Source organism: Astatotilapia calliptera, chromosome 15, assembly GCF_964374335.1.
Source record: "Astatotilapia calliptera chromosome 15, fAstCal68.1, whole genome shotgun sequence".
Classification (NCBI taxonomy): Eukaryota; Metazoa; Chordata; class Actinopteri; order Cichliformes; family Cichlidae; genus Astatotilapia; species Astatotilapia calliptera.
In genome coordinates this window covers 38,048,944-38,074,049 of record NC_137436.1, presented here as the reverse complement: position 1 = coordinate 38,074,049, position 25,106 = coordinate 38,048,944, and the positions used below count along the sequence as shown (strand labels likewise).

The 25,106-nt window shown below is 39.5% G+C and overlaps 1 protein-coding gene across 2 annotated transcripts; it reads left to right on the top strand.

Moving 5' to 3' along the window:
- Positions 1-643: 643 nt before the first annotated feature.
- On the top strand, positions 644-24,527 carry hykk.2 (hydroxylysine kinase, tandem duplicate 2). Of its 2 annotated transcripts, none has more exons than XM_026143117.2 (5): positions 644-714; positions 20,831-21,139; positions 21,999-22,141; positions 22,304-22,484; positions 22,723-24,527. In XM_026143117.2, the coding sequence occupies exons 2-5, from the start codon at positions 20,836-20,838 to the stop codon at positions 23,187-23,189; spliced, it is 1,095 nt and encodes a 364-aa protein (XP_025998902.1). In that variant the 5' UTR covers positions 644-714; positions 20,831-20,835; the 3' UTR covers positions 23,190-24,527. The 2 variants fall into 2 exon arrangements, with proteins under 2 accessions (XP_025998902.1, XP_080145478.1); XM_080289352.1 differs by lacking the exon at positions 644-714 and adding an exon at positions 9,367-9,387.
- The last annotated feature ends 579 nt before the right edge of the window (positions 24,528-25,106 follow it).

Sequence of the window (25,106 nt, the reverse complement as noted above, 5' to 3'; positions counted from 1 at the left end):
GGGCTCTTTAAAGCCCCTTTCTTGAATTAAAACTGGAAGATAGCGCTATCAAATATAAAGAATATGAAGACTCAGGTGCGTAATGATGAGGGATGCAGGGTAAACTAACAAACTCTGACAGACTGATGCCAGACATGCAGCAACAAAATAGCTCCAAGACTGGTCGACCAGCTGATGTTTTTCCTTTGTTGTCTACCCACTGGCTTTTGGGGAGGCAGTTGTACGCAGGTGTAATTAAATGTGTAAGAATAAAAAGGAAGAGTGAAATAAAAATTCCTAAATGAATACATTTACTTTAATACATCTATCTAGCTATATTACAAATTTAGTATTGAAAACCTAGGTCTGCTGCTATATCCTTACTGTATGTATTTCATATATGCATATTATTTAGATTTAGCAAATTTAACAATTTTATAAAAGTCAATAGAATTTTAATGTCAAAGGATGGTTTTGCTGGCCCTAAATATCCCTTTGACAGCTTTAACCAATCATTATTTATTTAAAAACAGAAACACGGTTATTTTACAACTGTTAAAATAACAGGAAATACTATATCTATAAAAAACAAAACAAAACTTGAAATAAATTGCTTCACTATAAAGCTGCTTTGGAACTTGTTTTCTTTGAGCTTTTACTTTGAAAGAACAGGAAGCAGACGCTTTTCCGCTTTTCCGTTCTCGATTTCACAAAGTTGGCATACAGAAAGCAGAGGTAGGTCTACCAGAATTTTTCCCTTTTGTTTTGCATTTGTTATTAATTACTTGGCACACGAGCAAGTTATGAACTTTTCCTAAAGCGTGCACAAGGCTGTGTGTAAGTGTGCAAAACAGACGGAGAGTGAGCTAAACATTAGGAAATGAGGATGATGAAGACTTAAAATTTATTTAAGTTAGATTCCTGAACAAATGCATGAAAAACACAATGTAGGGAGTTCATAAACACAAAGACTGCTAACATGAAACAAGCATGCAGCATGAACATATTTTTTTACTGTTAGAAGAAGTCAAAGAAGTGGAATCAGTGAGTGAAATCCTGAATATTTCTGGTAGACTCTGATGACTTTATTAGTACTAGCTAAGGTTTCTAGCTTATGCTAAATTGATTTATTTCAGCTATTTCAAAGGCTTATCTTAGGAATTTTCTTTTATAAAGACTGAGTCAATTTAGCAAATATAAAACATATTCTAATTGCTATTTGAGTGTGTTTTAATGGCTTAAAATTAAACACAGTCTGAATACAGCTACTAGCCTGTATTCAGCCTGTATGTAGCATATATAGCATCTATGGCTTTTTTTTGTCAAAGATGTTTTGCTGATGTTGTTTTAAGGGGACTGACAAAATATACTTGAGTAAAATATATTTTATTAAGCTAATTTAAGTTAGTGCAATTTCAAGATAAAACAGAGAAACCCCCAGCAATCAGATGACTCCCTATGAGCAAGCATTTTGGTGACAGTGGGAAGGAAAAAACTTTTTAACAGAAAGAAACATCAAACAGAATCAGGCTCAGGCAGGGCTGTGACCGCTTGGGGGTGAGGGGAGGAAGACACAACATAGACATGTTGGCAGAAATTAACATTAACTACTGATTAAATGCAGAGTGGTGTATAAACACATATGAAGTAGGAAAAAAAAGGTGAGTGAAAAAGTAACACTGATGGGTAGCCTCCAGCAGCTTAGACCTATTGAAGTGTAACTGCATAGGGAGAATTTAGGATCACCTGCTCCATCCCTAACTATGTGCTTTATCAGAAAGGAAAGTTTTGAGCCTAATCTTAAAAGTACAGAGAGTGTCTGTCGGGCTGGACAGACAGACAGAGGGTGGAGATAAAGAGTCTAGATAAATATGAGTGGCATTAAAGTAGCTGTACATAATGTTATTTCTGTGAGATGGTTATGAGTACTTTTTTCTCTAATAGTTGAAATTCGTGAAGTCATTACTAGTTAAGGATTAATGGAATGCTTGCTTAACTCAGCAGAACTCTGATCTTGCAGCCTGTCTACAGTCGTGAGAGAAACCTAGGCTTGTTCTTATTGTCTTCTTGGCTGCTGTTGGTTCTGTGGTCTCTAAAGACGATCCTACGCTGCTTCAGTAATATGTAGGTCAATCTATGACTGATAATGTTTGATATCAAGGTATGCTTTTACTGTATTGGCAGTATGTTTGGGATCATTGTCGTGTTCAAAAATGAAGACATTGCCAATCAGACGCTTTCCAGACTGTATCGAAAAAAATCAGACTGATTTTCTACATTTGCACCACTGGCTGAAATGCAGCCACGAACCATGAGAAAGCCGCCACTGCATTTTACAAATAACGATAAACTTACTATACCTCTCTTCTGTACATACTAATGACAAGAACTCTAACTACTGATTATTTTAGTAATCAAGTATTCTTTATTATAATTATTCCAACAATTAAATGCATGATTGGACAAAAAATACTTTTTGAACAAAAGATTGCATACAATTGTTTGGAAGTAACACATTTCTTTTAGCATAATCCATTCATTTCAGGAGCTCAAAAGTAATTGGACGAATAAATAACTGAACATAAAACATTTATGTCTGATACTTGGTTGAAAACCCTTTGCTGCCAATCACGCTCTGAAGTCTTGGACTCATGGACGTCACCAGATGCTGGATTTCCTCCTTTTTAATGCTCTTTCAGGCCGTTACTGTAGCTGCTTTCAGTTCCTGTTTTTTGTTGGCCTTTCTGTCCAGAGTTTAGTCTTCAACAAGTGAAATGATTGCTCAACTGGGTTAAGTTAAGGTGGCTGACTTGGCCGTTCAAGAATATTCCACTTCTTTGCTTTTAATGAATTTTTGGGTTTCTTTGGCTGTATGTTCTTGAATCGTTGAACTTGGACTTTCGACTCCCTCCACAGATTCTCTATTGGATTGAGGTTTGGAGACTGGCTAGGCCACTCCAGAACCTTGAAATGCTTTTTACGTAGCCGCTCCTTCGTTGCCTGGGTGGTGTGTTTGGGATCATTGTCATGGTGGAAGATTCAGCCACGTTTCATCTTCAGTGCTTTCACTGATGGAAGGAGGTTTTCGCCCAAAATCTCACGATAAATGGCCCCATCCATCCTTTCCGTAATACAAATAAGTCGTCCTTTCCCCTTTGTAGAAAAGCAGCCCAAAGCATAATGTTTCCACTCACATGCTTCACAGTGGGTATGGTGTTCATGGGATGCAATTTAGCATAGGGCTGCTCAATTAATCGAATTTTAATCACGATTACGATCTGGGCTTTCAACGATCATTAAAAATGACTGAGCCGATTATTAGCCCCTCCCTCGTGCTTTACTCTCGCGCTGCTCCGTGTGGCAAATCGAGCGCACCTCTCTGCATTTCGAACACGCATCACAACAATTAAGAGGACCCGAGGGAAGCTCGGAAAGCTAAGCAGAAGTTATTTGGAGAGGAGAGTGACTGCCGTTGGTTGAAAAGAGAGGTAAAAAAAAACTTCAGTGGTGTGGAAACATTATGGGTTCGCGGAGTCAGACTTGGATCAAGTAGACATAGTGTGTAAACTTTTCTACGGTGTCATAGCTGCACCACAGAGCAACACTGCAAAGTTCACTAAACATAGATGTTTACATTTTTCATTTATTTTTTATATTGCAAACATTTGCACTGTTATCAGTATTTGCACGCTATTTTATATTATTTTTTAAAGTCATTGTTCAACACATTGCTATTGTTAACCCTTTAAATCCCCGTAGAACCGGAACCGCGTAAGCTAGCGCAATAATTTGTTTTGCATATGAAACCGGAGGAGTTGTACTTACATCTTATGCCATCAGCTTGTCCTCGGTCACGGTTTCCTTCCACATTTAGCTTTGCAAAAATTGCATAAAAAGCGCTTGCAGGAACAAAAACATAATATTCCAGAAACACGCTTTGCCGATCCGATCAGCTGTTCGTAACACTTCCCACAGTGAAAAAGAGTCAACGCGAACTATCGCATGTCCGCCATTTCCTGTCCGAAACCGGAAGTGACGTCATTTTGGCGGAAAATGTAGGTTTTTACTTGTAGGCCTTAAAAGCCTATACTGGTGTTTTTATAAGTCATGTTTGACTCTATACTTTTCTGAATAGTTGCTGGGATGCTTAGAACTCGAATTGCACTGCTGGAAATAGTTTATTTTGATGCACATGCTGTTTTCTTTGCAAATTTGCATCATAGGATTGTTTTTTGTTTTTGCTGCAGTATATAAAAATTGCTGTATCTCCAAAATAAAACTATGAAGACACTCAAAATAAATTTCCTGTGGTGGAAAACTATTTTTTGCAACTTTTTTGTATTTAAAGTTTTGAGGGATAAGCCTCTTAAATTTCCCCAAGTAGAAATATATGTAAAAAAACAAAACAAAAACGATTTTCAATTTTTTTGTTTATTGCACTTCTTTGCAATTAATGTAATTACTATGGACTTAATGCATACATATTATTAAAATATGGGCTATAACAGTTGCATTGATGTATAGCAACTTGAAATGCTCCCAAAAATGGCACTACAGCATGTAAAAAAAAAAAAGAAAAAAAAAAAGTTCTGGCGGACTTGGTTCTATGGTAGGTCTTAAAGGGTTAAATAAATATCGTCAAATATCTCAATCTCAGTTTCAGTGAAAATAATCGTGATTATCATTTTTGCCATAATCGAGCAGCCCTAATTTAGCATTCTTCCCCCTCCAAACACGGCGAGTGATATTTATATCAAAGACTTCTATTTGGGTCTCATTTGACCACATGGCATTTTAATCCATGACGACGTAGTGTGTTACTAATAGTGAACTTTGTTACTGTGGTCCCAGCTCTCTTCAGGTCATTGACCAGTTCCCCTCGTGTAGTTTTGGCCAGGACAGCTGCCTCCTGCAAAGTGGCAACTTTTTGTTCATTCAGGTACAGCACTGTACGGTCAGGAACACAGTTTTTGAATTCCTCCAACAATACCAGTTCACGCAATGCGTTAAACTCTGAAACTTTGCTTGCTTGACACCACCTATCAAATAGTATCCCTTTTTCCCTTGCAAACTCAAGGAATGTTTGAGCAGTGGGGCGATCGTGGCTCAAGAGTTGGGAGTTCGCCTTGTAATCGGAAGGCTGCCGGTTCGAGCCCCGGCTTGGATAGTCTCGGTCGTTGTGTCCTTGGGCAAGACACTTCACCCGTTGCCTACTGATGGTGGTCAGAGGGCCCGGTGGCGCCAGTGTCCGGCAGCCTCGCCTCTGTCAGTGCGCCCCAGGGTGGCTGTGGCTACAATGTAGCTTGCCATCACCAGTGTGTGAATGTGTGTGTGAATGGGTGGATGACTGGATATGTAAAGCGCTTTGGGGTCCTTAGGGACTAGTAAGGCGCTATATAAATACAGGCCATTTACCATTTACCATTCCTCAGGGTCCTGAAACGCTGCCTGTAGGCTTCAGGCACCAACTCATAGGCTCTGAGTATAGCGCTTTTGACATTGTCATACACAAGACTGTCCTCGATAGTGAGAGCTGTGCATACTTCCTGTGCCTTACCAATTAATTTGCACTGAAGCAAAAGGGACCAAACCTCCTTGGGCCAATGTAAAGCCATAGCAATGCGCTCAAACGCATTAAAATAGGCCTCCACCTCAGTCTCCCTGAATGGTGGAACTAGGGTAATGTTTTTGCCTACATCGAATGTCGGCGGTGCACGAGCAGGGGGAGAATTATCTGAAGGATTACTATTGTTATCTTCATCCTTCACTGAAGATGGAGCAGAAGGCTCAGGAGACAATTTGTTAGCTTGCAACTCCAGCTGACGCAACCTAATAGATGTCTCAGCTTCTAGCTGCCGACACTTTAGCTTGAACTCAAGCTCATCCTTACGTTCCCTTTCTTTGGCCTCAAGTTCAAGACGAGCTAAACGTACCTTTAAGCGTGCACTAACACTGGGATTACTGGATTCGACAGAGAAGGGCTCAAACCGTGGAAGAGAGGCTGGTGGCTTTCCCTCACCTGGTTTGACCACTGTAGGTGTCCCCGCCCCCTCCTCAGCACAAACCTCAGGCTGATCAGAGGTTTCGAGGTCTGACGCGTCATCCCCCGAGTCCACGTCTAAAGGGAACACACCTTTCCCAACCAACCCACTGACAACAAGAGACTTTAACTCGCTCTTCTTCATAGACTTAGCCACAGGGATTTCATAATGCGCGGCAACGGCAAATAAATCTTCCTTCCTACATGCATCAAGCTGGTCTAATGCAGGCTTAGCTATAAAATCACCCAGGCTAAACTGTGCCATATCCAAAATTAATCCCGGACGAGCCCCAACTTATGTTGCGCCCCCCCTTGAAAACGAAGTGTTGACTGGAGTGAGGGGTAACACAAAGTGAAAGAGAACACATGAACTACTGGAGAATAGATGTCATTTAAACGTGATTTATTGCCCAAAACTACTACAGTAAAAATAAACACAGGGAAGCTCTTTTCTTCAGGGTCTCCAAGGCCAAAACAACAAACAAAACACCCCCTTTAGCTAAAAATCAAACCAAGTACTCACTAACCAAAACAAAATACAATGGCTGAGCTCCCTGTCTAACCAAAAACAGGAGAAAACAGTTGAAACCAAAATGGCAGAGAACCCCTACCTGCTTCCACAATGATGAACTAATTAACACAATAAGGGCACACCTTTGCTTACAATAAAAGAAAGAAAACCAAAGTTCCACAGAGTTTAAGTTCTCACACACATACACACTAAGGCCCGCTGCCCTAAACACTACAGCTCACAGCTCTGGCAAAAATGGGGAAAGTGGCAGGGGTGTGGCAGTTTAGGATGGCAGACTATATGCCGTGGCTGACGAGCTGGAACACACCTCAGCTGTGGCTCATGAGGCAGACCTGCAACACAAGAAAAGGAGAAAAAAAACCTCTTCTACAGAGGGAGAGCCACTAGAGGTCAGCGACCGTAACAACGATATAGATTTGAAAATTTGCGATAACGATATAACTGACGATATAATTGACGCAAAACAAAATACAACTCTACAACTTTATTAGTGGGGAAAAAACCCCATCAATTTCTTTTTGTTTAAACAAGCAGCTGTTTATTTTAACGTGCATTACAGCCTCACAAAATTCAACAGTGGTTATACTATGAATGAATGCGTATTCATAATGATACGTATGAAGCGCCTTGAGGCGACTTTTGTTGTGATTTGGCGCTATATAAATAAAATTGAATTGAATTGAATACTGTTATATACATGGTTATCCATAATCATGTATATCCACAAAACTTAAGAGGTGCTTTGCAACAAAAGTGCAGTGTGCAAAATCAATAAGTCAAATAATAATATTGCACAAACTCTTGAGTAAAAACAAAACAAACAAAAACATAGATAAATTATGCTACTGCTCCCGGAAGTTTTTCTACATTTCAACTTTTAAGATTATTTGCCAGAAACACTAACATGTTCACAGATGCGGGCTTAAGGGAGGACCTTTGACAAGTTACATTTCCACCTGTGCTGAACAACCTTTCAGATGCAGAGCTAGTTGCTGGAATGCAGAGGTATTTCCTAGCTAATCTGCTGATGTGGGGAAAATTTACTGTGTGAACTTTCCACCACGAAAGAGGATCACACTCACTGTCTGCTGGTGGACTATTCACATAACTGCTCAGTTCAGATGATAACCTCTCTGCAGTTACCTCTTTCTTGCCACTAACTGGTCCCTTCAAAAAACTCCCGAGATTCTTCTTTAGCTTTTTAACAGCTCGCTGACTTGTTTGGTCACCAGTAGATGTATGAGGTGTTTCTGAAAAACCTGTGGCTGTGCTACCCTGGTGTGGGTCAAGATGCTCTAGTTCACTCATGACTTGAACTTTGATGGCTTCGCTTTCACTCTCACTGAAATATTCTGTATGAAACCGTGGATCAAGGAAAGAAGCCATGTCAACCAGCCTCTCTGTGACACTGTCTTTGTAGCTTTTGTTCATGTAGTCAAGTATTGCTGTTTTGATGTCTTTGGTCAGCTCAGTGTCACCTTCTTTTACTTTTAACATGTCATTGTTAAACATCTGAAGAACAGGCAGAACACATGGAATGGTTACATACTCTTCAGCAGAGAGAGCATCTGTAAACTCTAGGAGTGGACTCAATGCAGTGGTGACCGAGTCAAGCACTTCAATGTCTTGCCATGTCAACATGAGATGCCTTGTGGTTTTATCAGCAGCTAAAACTTGTGTTATAGCTTTTTCTTGTTTCAGCAGCCATTGGATCATTCTCTGCTTTGAACCCCAACGAGTGCAACATTCAGTTATGAGTTTGTGTTCTCGTAGGCCCAGTTCCTTTTGGGTAGCCTGCAGAGCTCGCTGGCGCTTCCAGCTGTGGCCAAAAGCAGCAACAATCTTCTTTCCCACTCCAACTGCTCGTTCAATCCTTGGGTCCTTCACACTTCTTTCTAAAAGACATACATTTAAAAGGAAACACAGTTCATTACTCAACAGCAATATTAATGCGGTGTGGAATGTGTGACATTTACGTTTTATGTATAACACACAATTATTTACACACACACACACACACACACACACACACACACACACACACACACACACACACACACACACACACACACACACACACACACACACACACACACACATCCATCTATCTATCTATCTATCTATCTATCTATCTATCTATCTATCTATCTATCTATCTATCTATCTATCTATCTATCTATCTATCTATCTATCTATCTATCTATCTATCTATCTATCTATCTATCTATCTATCTATCTATCTATCTATCTATCCATACATACATACATACATACATACATACATACATACATACATACATACATATATAAAAAAACAAACAAACACCCAGCACGCCCCTGGGGGCGGTTTATCCTTCAAGCTCGGGTCCTCTACCAGAGGCCTGGGAGCTTGAGGGTCCTGCGCAGTATCTTAGCTGTTCCCAGTTATGTGTATATATATATATACACATACATATATATATACATACATATATATATATATATTAGGGGTGCAACGATATTCGTATCGATATTGAACCGTTCGATACAGTGCTTTCGGTTCGGTACGCATATGTATCGAACAATACAACATTTGTAATTTATTTTATCAATTTTCCTTCTGACGATGCTGTCTGTGTTGAGCGCTCAGTGAATCTGTGTTCGACTACTCCGCCTAGGCTGCACTGTCGAGCGCAGATCCACTGAGTGCTCAACACAGACAGCATAGTCAGGAGGAAGAGCGCAGGGCAAGCTAGCGAGACAGAAGTTAAGCTCTCCTTGCAACAGGCAAATTGAACCTCATTCAGATCTGGCGTTTGGAATTATTTTGGTTTTCATGTGACGTATGACCCTGAAGGTAAGCGAGTCATGGACTAAAGTAAAACAGTATGTTGGATGTGCCATGCAATGCTCAATTACATTGGTGTTGTAAAATTATGATATTATTTTATGCCATGTTATACCCCTGATTAAAGATTGTGAATTATTATGTAGTTTTAGTTTGCATTATTCTCCTGAATTAGAAGAAGCTGATAACTATTGCATTAGTTAAACTGATTTGCATTACATTAAATTGCTGACTTGTTGTGAATGAATGATATTGTTTTATGATGCATTATATTGCTGAGTTATAAGAAATACTGTTCGCAGAAGGTTATTGTCTAATTTGTCTGAGTAGAAGAGAACAGAGTGTGCTGGAGTTTTCTGCCCCATTTCAGCAGGAGCAGATAAACAGGGAGCCAAGGTCGTAGCTCAGGCGCTGTGTGAGAGAGAGCATGTGAATGTTTAGGCTTTTTATGATAAGGTGGAGGCACCAGAGGCTATAAAAGTTTGAGCAATGCTCCACCATTTTGAGATTTTGAGGCTGTCTGCATCAGTGTCCATCTCCCACGTGTGTGATCATTAAATCATCGTTTGACTCAACCCGGCCGGACCAGTGTTGTTATTGTGGTTTTTTCTCTTGTCTCCATCCCCAATATTTTGAACCTTAACAGTGTGAACTAGTGTGTTAGCGCAGTTAGCTCGTTAACGTGTTGGCCGTCTAGCCCCATGCACGGAGCGATCGGCGGTAGCTCGTTAACGGAGATTTGCCGTGTTGTGGCGTTAAGGTCATTTCAACGACATTAACCTGAAAGCACTAGTGGGAACACGACGAATATGACTGCACATTTACGCCGACATCATCCTAGTGCAAAGACAAGTGGAAGCAGACAAAAAAAAGCAAGCATGCTACTAACTTTAGCCGAGTCATTTAGACAGCTGTTAGCACATGATTCTCCTTATGCTGCTGAGAATATAGCCCAGAAGAAGCGGATAGTATAGCTTTTATTTTGGAAAGAGACATTTCTCTGTAATAAACTCTCTTTTCCAAAGATGAGTGATTCCTCAATCAGATACAGGGCTTGCAATATCGCTAGCCCGACGTCCCGGAGCTAGCGATTTTTTCAGTCGGGCTACCAAAATCTATCTCTTCCCTGCCCGTCGGGCTATTGTAGGAAAAATATATGTCAATGCTTTTGCATTCTTTCGGAAATGTAGCTGGGTAATTATTAGGGCTGGGTATCGTCACTGATTTCTAGAATCGATTCAATTCCGATTCACAAGGTCCCGAATCGATTCGATCCACGATTCGATTTAATTTGATTTAATTCGATTCGATTCGATTTAAATCTGGGAAATTTTGACAGTCAGAAATATTATAATTCAGATCAGTACATTTACATATTTTTGTATCAATAAAAAGGAAGCTGACACACGCAAGACTTTATCACAGGTGTGAGCGTCACAGCAGATGCCTTTGTGTCAAAGTAGCTGAAGATAAAACACAGAAAAACATGAAGGTGATTTTCCTGGCCTGGGATTTTATAAAATATTCTGCAGTACATCAAAAACGAAAGAAAACCATTAATCAACATATGAACATTACCTCTGAAGTTACAGCGGTTTTATTAGAGACACAGCGTTTTGCATTTTGAATAATTTTAAAAAGTTTAAATTTGTTCAGTATTGAACAGCAGAAATGAGGTTTTCTTTTCGGAAGAATGTAAAAGGGAAAAAAACAGCGGCCGACAGCCTGTAAACAACAGTAGACTTGTGCGTAACAAGCAAGCGAATAATGAAGAAAGGGAAACTGTTCTTGAAGTACAGAGAGAGAGAGAGAGAGGGCGAGAGAGAGAGGGAGGGAGAGAGAGAGAGAGAGAGAGAGAGAGAGAGAGCTGTGCATCGCGGTGGAAGCAAAACAGCAAAAGTCAGAGTGAATACATGACGATGTTTATGTGAAGCGTTTGGATCTTCTTTTGCTGCTGGTTCGGTCAATATTGTTTGGAGAGAGATCAAACTAACAGCTTTAGAATCGGCTCATAAAGGGCGTGAACACAAAGCGTGGACCCGCCGACAGATCAGAATCAGCGAGCTGTCGGCTTTCAGCCCCGACCGTGAGAAAGGCGACATCTAACTGATTCTGATCCGCAGGTCGCGCTGTGTGTTTAAGTCTATGTGCAGAATCCGTGTACCTGCTCTCATTTACTGTCTTAACTGTTTGGTGGTTCTTGAAATTTTGTGAGATGTCACCAGAGATTCTGGCATTTCGGGCAAAATAAATTTATATTAAAAAAATCGATTCAGGATTTTAATGAATCGATTTTACGTTATCCAAGCCAGAATCGATTTTAATCGATGAATCGATTATAAAAACCCACCCCAAGTAATTATGTCATTGGCATCGGTGAGCCACTGTCAATATGTGACATATTGAAGTCGCGTTTGAATTTGCGCTTGTTTTTTTGCTTTCACTTTGCAATCGTGCGAACTGTGTATAGAGAGCGACAGCACTGATCTGTGAGTGATGATAATTTGTACACCAATTCCTCTGACATCGTCTTATTAATCGTTAGCTTACTATGCAAACATGACAAGTGAAATCTCCCGCAGCAAGCTTAAACATGTGAGAGGTTGATCGCGCAGAGAATCGCTGAGCTTATGTGAGTGCGTGTGTAAAAACATTTCAGTTCTGCTGAGCCAAATAAGACAGGTCAGGGTGAAGAAGTGACAGCCAAAGAAAAGCTTACCACAAAACGGAGAAGTTATGACAAATCAGACTATAAGGCAAAAAGAAAGTGCAGCTTTATGGTTTCATGGACAAAATAATTTCTGTGGCTGCAATATGACGAGCTAAATAACCAGGGCTGCACATAAGTGGTCCGCAGGTGCGCATTCGCTGTCAAAATAAAAAACACGCACAAGGGTTAGGGTTAAATTTAAAAACTGTACTTTTGAGTTAAAATATATATTTATAATTTTAATAAATGACAAATTAAAAATGCATGAACATTTTTTTGTATCGAAAAAATATCGAACCGTGACACCAAAGTATCGAACCGAACCGAACCGTGAATTTTGTGTATCGTTGCACCCCTAATATATATATATATATATATATATATATGTGTATATATATATGTGTATATATATATATATATATATATATATATATATATATATATATATGTGTATATACATACATACATATATGCTTAATCTGACTTTATAATTAACTTACCTATTGCAAAAAAAAAAAAACGTACCTATTGCAATGTGCAGGCGATGTCCAAAGCATGAAAGTCTGGTCCAGTTGTTGAGTGCGTCGGCTTTCACAATGTTGGCCCCGTTGCCTGTCGTCACACACACTTGTTTTTCCTCCTAAAGATTCCACGAGCTGAGGAACTCTTTTAACCCTTTAAGACCTACCATAGAACCAAGTCCGCCAGAGCTTATATTATATTTTTACATGCTGTGGAGCCATTTTTGGGAGCATTTCAAGTTGCTATACATCAATACAACCATTATAGCCCAGATTTTAATAATATGTATTCATTAAGTGCATAGTAATTACATAAATTGCAAAAAAGTGCAATAAACTACAAAAAAATTGAAAATAGTTTTTGCTTTTTTAACATATATTTCTAGTTAGAGAAATTTAAGAGGCTTATCCCTCAAAACTGTAAATACAAAAAAGTTGCACAAAATAGTTTCCCACCACAGGAAATTTATTTTGAGTGTCTTCATAGTTTTATTTTTGAAATACACCAATTTTTATACACTGCAGGAAAAACGAAAATAAATATTATACTGCAAATTTGCAAAAAAGCAGCATATGCATCAAAATAAACTATTTCCAGCAGTGCAATATGAGTCCTAAGCATCCCAGAAACGACACAGAAAGTCATAAAGTCAAAGATAACTTTTAAAAAGACCAGTATAGGCCCTGAGGCCCTGATGGTAAAAAAGACTACATTTCCGCGAAAATGACGTCACTTCCGGTTTCGGGCAGGTAATGGCGGAAATGCAAAAGTTCGCGCTGACATCTATTCCAACGTAGGAAGTGTTATGAACAGCTGATCGGATCGGAAAAGCGTGTTTCTGGAATATTATGTTTTTGTTCCTGCAAGCGCTTTTTATGCAGTTTTTGCAAAGCTTTATGTGGAAGGAAACCGTGACCTAGGACAAGCTGATGGCATAAGATGTAAGTACAACTCCTCCGGTTTCATATACAAAAAAATTTTTTGCGCTAGCTTACGTGGTTGCAGTGCTACCGGGATTTAAAAATAGTTACGCAAAATGGAGCGTGTCCGCTCCGATCGGCTCTAAAGGGTTAACACTCTGGCTATATTTTCCCCAGTATGGTCCTCGGGGAAAATACTTGTTTCGAGGCACGTGTTTTGTAGCTTCCAGTCTTTGTCCACGTAATGTATTGTGAGGCTCATGTAGGGGTCTGATGTTCGGCTTGACCACATGTCCGTGGTGGACGCAAAAAACTCCACCGAAGATAATGCATTTGACACCTCAGTACGGATCTCTTCATATTAGGGCTGCCACGATTAGTCGACTAATCACGATTACGTCGACTATCAAAATCGTCGACGACTGATTTAATAGTTGACACGTCGTTTGAAGCTTTGTAAGATCCCAAAAGACGCAGGAATAAGTAGTAGGATTTAAGAGTGTAATAATGGACTGAAACAGAAGATGGCATGTACAAGGATGCCAGCTGCCGTTAAACCCCGAAGAAGAAGAAGCTGTGTCCCAGAATTCATAGCGCAGCCCAGCTCAGTTTCCAACAATGGCGGCAGCTAGTTAGTTTTAATATTACTCTTATTATTCTTTCTGGGTCACAAAATAAACGTTTAGCATATTTTCAGGCGAGAATGTAACTGTGTAAACCTCAAATATCTGCTCAGTTTATCAAGACACCACATATTTTCAAAAGCTCTCCAACGTTTTCGGAGGCGTCTGTTACCCACTAGCTCGATAGCGAGCCGGGGCAAGGCTCACTAGAGCCGCTGAGAACACCGGACTCCCGGCAAATCGTTTTCAAACCCACCACCATCTTTCACTACTCAGGTTAAACATATATAAGTCACTTAGATAACTTAAAAATGTTATCGTTTGGCTTTTTTTTAGTATTTTATTTGTGCCTGAGTAAATCGGTTTGGCTGAGATTAAAGTTACAGTTTTTACACAGCTGAATAAACGTCAAGCAGACAACTGATTATCAGAAGTGTGAGATGCTCGAGAATATACTCCGGTGTCCTGTTATATTTTAGATAGCAAGGAGTTTATTAAACTTCACCGAAACGATCTGCAAATTTCATTAAAATGTAATAAACTATCATCTTGTCTTTATTTTTAGTTAGCACATACCTTAAACACTTAAAGCTGTAAGCTAATGATAGTTATATAAGAGCAGATGCATGCTGGTGCAATAAGCTATACGCTGTACGTCGAATGGATGCATGATCTGATTAGTCGACTAATCGCAAAAATAATTGGTGACTAGTCGACTATCAAAATAGTCGTTTGTGGCAGCCCTACTTCATATAAAGCAGGCAAGGCGACTTTAGAGAAGTATTTCTTTGTGGGTAGCTTGTAGCGTGGATGGAACGTTTTAAGCATCTTTTAGAAGCCTTCTCTTTCCACACTCTGAATAGGCATCATATCCCTGGCTAAACAATGTGTCACTGCATTAGTTAGTTCCCCCCAGCATTTGTTACTTTTGTCATAAGGCGTGCAGCTATTTAAAGCTACGTCGATTGTTTGTTGAGTCATCTTCTTTGGTCTCACCACCTAGTTGAAGCGGACAACTCTTCACGTGCTTTAACGGCTTTTTTGTACTCCAAGAAGTGCTTCTGCTTCAAATGATAAAATAGGTTTGTAGTGTTTCCTCCTTTTGCCACGGCCCGCTTGCACGTTCTACAAAAAATTGTGCTTTGATGGGTATCCAATGGACGAAAACCAAATCACTTCCACACCACCGAAGTTGCACTGTTTTTACTGACCAATTCTGGTTCACCCGCTTCATTCAAAGATGCGCTTTCGTCCGTGTCATCCTCCATTGCCGCCATACTTTTTCTGCCATGTGCGTATGAGCGTATGAAAACAAAGGCACTGCGCATGCGCATTTTGCCCACATTCTATCGCAATATTTCATTTTCCTATCGTTGCCGACCGTTATACTGGTATTACCGTGAACGGTATAATATGGCCCAGCCCTAGTTCTCAAGATGATTTTGACCCCATCAGGTGACATCTTGCATGGAGCCCCAGGTCGACTGAGATTCTCAGTGGTCTTGTTTTTATTCCATTTTCTAGTAAGGAAACTCTGGGTCGGGGATGAGTTCCTGCCCCAAGTGGAGGAGTTCAAGTATCTCGGGGTCTTGTTCGCGAGTGATGGGAGAAGGGAGCCAGAGATCGACAGACGGATTGGGGCTGCAGCTGCAGTAATGCGGACGCTGCACCGGTCCGTCGTGGTGAAGAGGGAGCTGAGTGTAAAAGCGAAGCTCTCAATTTACCAGTCGATCTACGTCCCTACCCTCACCTATGGCCACAAGCTGTGGGTAGCGACCGAAAGAACGAGATCGCGGATACAAGCGGCAGAAATGAGCTTCCTCCGAAGGGTGGCTGGCCTCTCCCTTAGAGATAGGGTGAGAAGTTCGGCCATCCGGGAGGGGCTCAGAGTAGAGCCGCTGCTGCTCCACATCGAAAGGAGCCAGCTGAGGTGGTTCGGGCATCTGACAAGGATGCCCCCTGGGTGCCTTCTGGGTGAGGTGTTCCAGGCATGTCCCACCGGGAGGAGGCCCCGGGGCAGACCCAGGACACGCTGGAGAGATTATATCTCTCGGCTGGCCTGCGAACGCCTTGGCGTTCCCCCGGATAAGCTGGAGGAGGTGGCTGGGGAGAGGGAGGTCTGGGCCTTTTTGCTTAGGCTGCTGCCACCGTGACCCGGCCTCGGATAAAGCGGATGAAGATGGATGGATGGATGGATGCTTTTTTACATTCTGTCTCTCACAGTTGAAGTGAACCTATCCTGAAAATTACAGACCTGTCTCATCTTTTTAAGTGGGGCAACTTGCACAATCGGTGGCTGCTAAATACTTTTTTGCCCCACTGTAACTATAATTGGAACATGTTTCAGTAAACAGGTAAATAAATAAAACTTGTGTCAGTGTGAAATATACATGGACCTAACTGTATATGGTGTGTGTTCATGCATGTGTGTATTTTGTGTGTGCTGTGTGTCTACGTGTAAGTGTGCTAGTAAGTGTGTGTCTGTAAGTCGTAAAAGGAGCATGTGATGTCTGCTATGAAGAAAAGCGAGCAGATCAGCATTCTCAGAACTGAGGTTTGCCCTGTGATTTAATGCAACGTTTACTGTTGCAGAGAGCAGACTTTTGGATGGTGTAGGTGTTATTAATTAATAATTAATAATTAATTTGAACCATTCAGTATCTAACCTACCAGCCCCAGGCCAGTGCCTCAGAGTTTTACTGTGCCAGTACATTTTCATAGGTCAGCTTTGCTTGTTGCAGGTGACTCTGTCTAGTTGAAACATTGTAACAGACTAAGGTAGCAGTTCATCTGCAAATTTTAATGTAACTTCTGTATCTTTACTGTAGATTTTCACTGTGTAAAACAATCTGCTATAAAGTTAACTTTACATTATAGTAATAGGTGCTAGAAAAAAAAACTCACTTAACCTGAACTTACCAACTGAAGGACTCTGTGTGTGTAGAGGCAGACTCTGGCTACATGTTCAAATAGAACTGCATGATCTTCTCAGCTGCTGTTGTTTTAGCAGTATTTCTGTTAAAAAAACCTGCCGCCTGCATGGGCTTAATGTTATAATATTTTTTACTCACACACGTGCTCATAGATACTATTTTTAGTTGCAAATGTGAGAGAAACCCTCATGTTTGCATAGTGATATTAGAATTGTGGATTAAACTAAAATGATTTTATTCAATTAACCATTACTGCTGTAGTTATGTTGATTTTTTTCTGTCGTTCAGTCTGCGTAGAGATTTGTGTGTGCGTATCAAAATCTGTATGTTTGTGTGTATGTGTTTGCACTTTTATTATTATTATTTTTTTACACATTTACAGATCTGTAAAACTGTGTCAAACTTATACATGTGTACAGGAATCTGTAGATGTTTATTCAGAATGCCTATAATGACATTTGTAAACATGTCTTAAAGTTCTTAAAGTTCTATCTTATCTTATGTAAATACATTTACAATGTTCTGCAAGAAGCACTGAATATACAGACAAATCGTCAGTTACAAGTCACCTTTCAGTAGGCTATCGTGACAGATTTGGAAATGTGTTTGGAAAGTAGTCTGTTAGACTCGTGTTTGCCCATCTCTGGTATGTCAGTATGTGGTGTACCAGAGATAGACAGACCAGAGTTAATTTACTACTAGATCTAACCTTCATTAATCTAAAGCCAGATTAATGAACCTGATAACCTTAACACAGGATACTGAAGAGTATCTTACTTTGCAGTAAAAAACCCCACAAAAACAGCCTTACCCAGTAGCAGTAACTTCATAAGCAATGTTGCATTATCATTTCATTCATTGAAATGAAAATAAAAATTTAAATTCCGTTTCAGAGTACAACAATTTACATCTTTTGAAAAAAAAAATACACTTACCAGAACTTTAGTCCAGCAGAGTTTGTGCTGACAGCAGCTCTGGGATCTAGATTTGCACGACCTTAAAAGAACAGATTTGCTTAGATGTTTGAAGATTAAAAAAGCAGTACTGTGCAAAGTCAAATCTTGCTCTACAGGTAGTAATAGCACTGATTAAACTGGGCTAACTTAAGTTGTGTAATGGCAAAGCAGCTTGATAATTTCAAGAGTACGTATCTCTGGCAGGAAGAAATTGGAACAAATGATGTGTTTTGTAATAGGCTGCCAGCAGTAAAGTATCTAAAGATAGAAAAGAACCAATCTTAAATTGTGAGTTTGCTAAATTCTGAAAACAAGTGAAAAGCAGCCATTTTCCCAAATTGCAAGAGAGTGTGGCTACCTGGAAGTAAAATATTATGATATGAGGTGTAGCTAAAAAAATCAAACACAGCTGGATTCATCACAGCTGTGTTTGTCCTTCGGGGATCAAGCAAAACTGTCACATTATGTTTGCATTATGAAGTCTCCCTTCAGCTTAGCTTTACTTTGCAGTTCTTTTCATTTATGGTGTGAATACAATATTTGTTGATTTAACAAGTTTTTACAATAAAATATTTGTAGGGCTTGAGCAGGACCATTGACTCACACCCAGGTTCTGCAACACTGTTGGGTAATATAGATGGTCTCATGGATGCATTTAGGTCTCCTCCTCTTCACACTGAAAGTTTGACATGGTGCAGGTAGAAAATAACCCATCTCAAATTGTATCTTTAGATACTTTACTGCTAGCAGCTTATTACAAAACACACCATTTGTTTCAATGTTTTGTGCCAGAGATACACACTCTTGAAATACTTTTAAATTATCAAGCTGCTTTGCCATTACACAACTTAAGTTAGCCCAGTTTAGTCCGTTCTATTACTACCTGTAGTGCAAGATTTGACTTTGCACAGTACTGCTTAAGATAATCTTCAAACATCTTAGCAAATATGTTCTTTTAAGCCTGCAGGTGATAGAAGGACAGGTTCAATGGGTTATTCATTACTGCTGTTCACAATAACAGATTAATGAAGGCAGAGATTCTCAGAGATTCTGTGGATCTGTTTGAGTCGTCAGAAACAACTCAAACAGATCAGGAATCTACTTTCTGTTCTAACCTCAGAGACTTTTGGCTGCCTCAGAATCAGAACAGCCAGGGTTTTGAGTTCTTGAGAGTTTGGTGGGATGTGCTGAAAGAATTGAGAAAAAGTGAACAGTGACTTGGAGGTAGAAAAATAAGGGATGGGGTGAGGGTTGCTGAGAAGAGACAGCAGATGTTGGAGCTAAATGACTGAGTGGGGGAGACAGCTAAAGGGTCCTTTATCAGTGCCAGCAGGAGAATAAATCCAAATGTGAAGGATAGATGTGAGGAGGTGGTGAAGTTCTGCTCTGAGCTGTTTAAGGAGAACTATGTGACTGTGAACGCTGACTTTACCTGCCAGACCTTCCTCAGCTCTCTGATTTGGGAAAAACTCTCCTGTGCTTCCTGATGAACGGTCTAAGGCAGGCCTGGGTATCGTATGGTTCCTGTCAGTTCTCAATTGGAAATTAGGATTTAAATGTAAAGAAGCATACATTATGCAGTTTGTCAGTGGCTGAAATTGAGTTTTTTTGTTTTTTTTTGGGGGGGGGGGGGGGGGAATCCCAATCAAATGCCATTCCCACTAGATACTGCTGTGAATGCAGCTTCACGGTAATTAATTTGGGACAGATATTTATGACAGATGTGATTTTGCTAGCACTGAAACAAGTCAACTCACATTAATAATAGAGTTTTTAACAAGGATTACATGGACTTCTAAGAATTTGTTCAAAGTATTTATTTGCATTTGCACTTTGCTGCATTAATATGTCCTGAGAAAGAAGAAGCATTTGGGTCCATTCCATGGAAACTGACTAAATTTAAGACCATTACTGAGTTCCCAGTGATGATGAGCCAGCAATTCCAGTAATAACACATTTATTAATAGGAAATCTACATAGTAATTGAAAATGTTTTAGCTTTCTACTGTTATTAGTTTGTTCATACAAGTCAGGGGCATGATCAAGCATTTTCTGAACTGTTTTCTGTGGAGCCATTTTCAAAGAGGCATCTTCAGAGAAGAACTTAAGCTGTCTTTCAGTTTTTTAGGCCAAATATCTGCTACAGCACTGCTGCAATAAAATGTCTTACTCTTCTCATTGTATTTGCATATTTGCTAGATTTACATGTTTTACATCTTTATATCATTTTCACGTTAGCTAAAGAGTAAATACAAAATGCAGTTCTTAAATGATGATTTTATTTATTAATGAAAAGGCATTACTGTATTTAGTTTTCTTGCTTCTTTGCGAGGTTCAGGTCTGTTAAAGTGAGTACTGTGTGGTTGTATGTGTCTAAAAAAGATGTAAAGGCTTTTGTGCTTTTTCCTCATGTTGTGTGGACTGATCTCTGTGTTGTGTATTGCAATTTTCTGCTCTTTTTTTAACACCTTTATTATTATTGAGGACTAGAAATGTGTGCGGCTCAACTGTAAACATTAATAATGAAGACTGAAGTTCACATCATTGTTACAAAACACATAAAAGATCTGATTCACCAGTTCTAGCATGGCAATGATTGAATTGTGCCTGATTAATACTGTAACACTGTAAAAGGCAGATGAAAACAGGTAGTCAGGTAGAGGAAATGTTTCTCTCACTCTAACTTTTTTTGCAGTTGCATTTGTTGTAATTTGTGAAGATGTTATAATATTTGTTGATTTTATAAATTAGTGCAACTCTTCTCTAATGGCTTGTTGTTTTCCTTCAGCAATAATGCCACCAAAAAATGCCAAGCCCAACTTAAGCCATTCCCAGGTATCTGAGATTGTGAAGAGGCTCTACCGGCTGACTGCATCAGTGATTCAGTCTCTGCCCAGTTATGATGACCAGAACTTCTATGTGGCGCCCAGTGAGGGTGGCGAGTATATCCTAAAGATAATGAACTCAGAGGACAGCAAGAATACCTTGCTGATTGAGGTGCAGACATACACCATGTCCTTCCTACAACAGAATGGAATTCCTGCTCAAACCGCGCTGCCCAACACCTCAGGAGAGCGAATGAGTCTGGAGGAAATTGGTATGTGACCAGCCACGTTGTTCAGATCTGAAAAAATATCGTTACCTGACATGACATAAAATTTCATCCATGCACGATGAAGCTTGTGTGACCGCAGCCTGGCACTCGGTGTTCAGTCAGTCAGGCTCAAATTGATCCTGACTGATGTCAAAATGCTTCGTAGCAATTTCCCTGTAAACATTCACTGTTGAATCACAAGTGATTATAATTAGAAATTGTTTGTTTTTCAGTAACATCTAAAGATAACATGTCAGAGTGTTATTTAAACCTAGGACTACGAAGCCCCCAAAAGACTTTGTGTGCTTACTGGAGACTTCTTTATGTCACAGTGCTGTGAACATCTTTGTCTCCTTCCAGATTTCTTATCATTTTTTTATATTTAAATGTTCCAGATCACCAAATACATTTTTTATTGGATAAAGATAACCAAAGAAACACAAAATGCAGCCAATAACGGCTGATCAGATATTGTGGGTCCTAGACCCTAAACAAAATCCTGAAATTGACAGAAAATGAGTGAACCAGTGTCCAAAGACTTTCCATCATTACTTAAGTATGTTGGCACACTGCACATGCTTATAAGTACTGTGTTTCTGTGACATAGTATAAATGTGCTGCGTAGTTGAACTCGACCTTTGGACGGTTGCTTTTGCAGATAATCTGTAAAGATAAGGCACAGGCAAACTTGGCATCTGCAGGAGTAGAATAACACATCCTGGCTTAGGGCTAAAGGGCAATCTTACACAAGGAAGTTTGCATAATTAGCAATATTGTTACGCCTGTGCCCTTGAACAGGGCTCTGCCATATATGTTCAAGTTTATTGAAGCCTATAATTATTCATATCCTTACTTTTGGCAGATTGTGGTTTTGGCAGTCAGAAGTACCTGGTGAGACTGTTGACCTATTTGCCTGGGACAACCATCTCCAAGGTTCCTTTAACTCCACAGCTGCTGTATGAAATGGGGAAAACTGCAGCTAAAATGGACACAGTCATTAAAAAGGTATCATAGTAACAGTCCTGTGAAATCTCTTCTAAAGGCGTCCACTCTGTGTTAGAATTTCAGTGAATCTTCGGGAGAGAATTTCGTGAAACTGCCCAGAATACATGTGTCTATCAGCTATTTTTCATTTACACATATCTTGCATTTTTGGTGTAATTTAAGATGAAACACCCTCATCTTCACGTGCTGGAGAGAGAGGGGTTCAAATGGAGTCTGTCAAATGTTGCTCTCCTGGAAGATTACCTCTACGTGTTAGACGGAGAGCCTCTGCTGGAGGTTGTGAAGTCTGTAATCCAAGGGTACAAGAGCTCTGTGGATCCCAAACGCTCTAGTTTTCGCAAATGTGAGTATACAATATTATCTTGTTACATGTATCAGTTACATGCTTATGACTTAACATAAAATATATTTATTGTCATAAAAGCATAGCTGTGAAGGTTAAAGACCAGTAACTGTTTATCAGAGAGCTGCTCATACAGTTTGCACTGTACTTCTTGATTACCTTGTCTTGGCTTCTCATTGGCTGATTGTATGTAGTAGTTTGATTTTACAAATACACTTTTCAAATGTCTTTTTTAAAGGCGTTAACCATGGCGACTTCAATGACCTCAATGTCCTGGTACAGCCTAATGATAAAGAAGGCTATAGGATCACCGGTATTCTGGACTTTGGCGACATGAATAGTGGCTACTACATCCATGAGCTTGCAATCACCGTCATGTACATGATGATTGAGCACCCTAAACCCATCGAGGTGGGTGGACCCGTCCTTGCTGGCTGGGAAAGCGTCCTTCCTCTCAATGAGGTGGAGAAAGATTGTCTATATTTGCTGGTGCTGTCCCGCTTTTGCCAGTCCTTAGTTTTAGGTCGTTACTCTCTGACCTTGCAGCCAGAAAATGAAGAGTATCTGATGATTTCATCCAGAAAGGGTGTTAACATTCTCCAGCAGCTCTGGGAGTTAGGAAAGGAGCAGGTGGAGAAGCTGTGGTTTGAGACTGCTGCTCAGCTCAGTGACAAAAGTGAAAGACAGGAACAAACTCGTTCATGAAGGCAGTGACTCCACCGAGCGACAATTTGTCCACAAAAACGAAGATTGTGTTTCCACAGTTAAAACAGTTTATATCTTTTAAACTTGTTTTATTTCAGACAGAACAACAAGGAACGTCAAAGTGTTTCAATAAAGCTAGAGGAGTATATAATGTGTCTGAGAAGAAATTTAGATACTGTTGTGGAATAAGGGAAATATTTTACTGCTACTCATACTCATCATTATTACCATTGCATTAATCAAATCAATCATCATTTCAGTAAAACATTTATTGAAGCTGTTGCCATTACATTAACCTTTTTACTACAGGTACAGCTAAGACCATTTTATACACATTGCATCTTGTGCTTATTAAGAAGTGTATTCTGCTCAGTCAATCGAAGGTCTCAAGCTTTGTTTGGTGCAATGTCCAGACAATCTATTGTAAAAGTGACTTGGAGCAACAGAAGGTTAAAACTGCGTACACGCTCACAAAACACATATAATACATATAATCTAGAAACAGGCTTGAGTGAAGGCCTGAATGTATCCGGCTTCTTGTTGCATCTGAGTTTGCTTAGTAACAGGTGACAAAAGATGGGCCAAAAAGGAGGACATCAACATCAGAGCCTGAATCCATCGCCATATTTGGAGAAGATGCTAGAGAGGGGAACTTCAGTGTCTGCATTTATCTCTTAAGATTGCTCATTGTCTATAAAACATGCAAATGATGTTCTTAAAATACAAAGTATGTTCTTGTACAACGCGAGAAGGGGCGTTAACCAACCCTGACGTTATAAAAGCAATCTGAAGTATATTTTTGGGCGGAGATCTACATCTGATGTTTTGCAGTGTTCATCTTCCCACGCGTGTGTTCAATAATCATCTGTTTGATTGCATCCTCCTGGGCCTCTATTTTGTTTTGGTTCTCAATTGGGACACTGTATAAAAACTATTAATGAAGTACTGTAAAAGAAGAGGTAGTTATTAGCAAATTCATGGATGAGAAACTGAAAAAGTGATTACTAACTCCCACAGTTAAGTGCCTCAGATCTACTTAAAAAGGAAAAAGTAACTGAATTGTCATCTTATTTTACAGATTACGGTAAATGACAGAGTGATTTAATCAGATTGTTTAGAGATGCTTAAATACGTCTGAATTAAACACATCCACGTTCCTCTACACTTTTAAGAAATCGATGTTAACAGATTTGTTAACACATTTCCAAATCTCATCACAGACACACAGATCCAAGTGCAGACACATGGATGTGAAGACATGGATTTGAAATCACGCAGATTACACAGTTCATTTAAAAGACAAAACATGTCAATTTAAAAATAAATTAAAGAATTTCATGTTGTGTTTTTATTTCTGTTATTGAAGGGGCTTTGGAGCCAAAATGGTTTTTGGCACAGACTTTCTACCACATTCAAATTGCAAAAGTGAAAGGATGATATTTGCTGTACATCACACAAGTTTAATTCAGATAGATCAGCAGCAGAAACATCACGTATTAGGAACATAATGTTTAAAAAAAAGACTCGATGACTTTGTGTTCTTTTCAAGTTAGGGCTCTTTACATGAGTTACACTCATTTCTCTTGCAGCAGTTTTAACTCATAATTCATAGCATCGGATCTAACAGATGCTATCATGCGTCATGTATCATTTTATTATGAAAGTTATACCTTTAGTAGCTTTAAAAATGTCCATCATGTATTTTGGTGTTGTGATTTTCTCCTGACAGTATTTTTGATTAAATCTAGTGTAATACTGCCCCCATGTGGTTGTCATTAGTGAAGCAAGGACTTTATGGTAAATACTAAAACACTGACTGTTAATCACTGACATCACCGACAGTCTGATATGATAATATATCATATCATCAATTTTTTATTTTATTTTATTGTAATTTTTGTTTCAAAAAGTATGTTT

Excerpts from the sequence above, each read along its gene's own strand:
- hykk.2 (XM_026143117.2), top strand. The coding sequence starts at position 20,836 with ATGCCACCAAAAAATGCCAAGCCCAACTTAAGCCATTCCCAGGTATCT. Across the intron at positions 21,140-21,998 it reads AATGAGTCTGGAGGAAATTG|ATTGTGGTTTTGGCAGTCAG; the intron begins GTATGTGACCAG and ends TACTTTTGGCAG. Across the intron at positions 22,142-22,303 it reads TGGACACAGTCATTAAAAAG|ATGAAACACCCTCATCTTCA; the intron begins GTATCATAGTAA and ends GTGTAATTTAAG.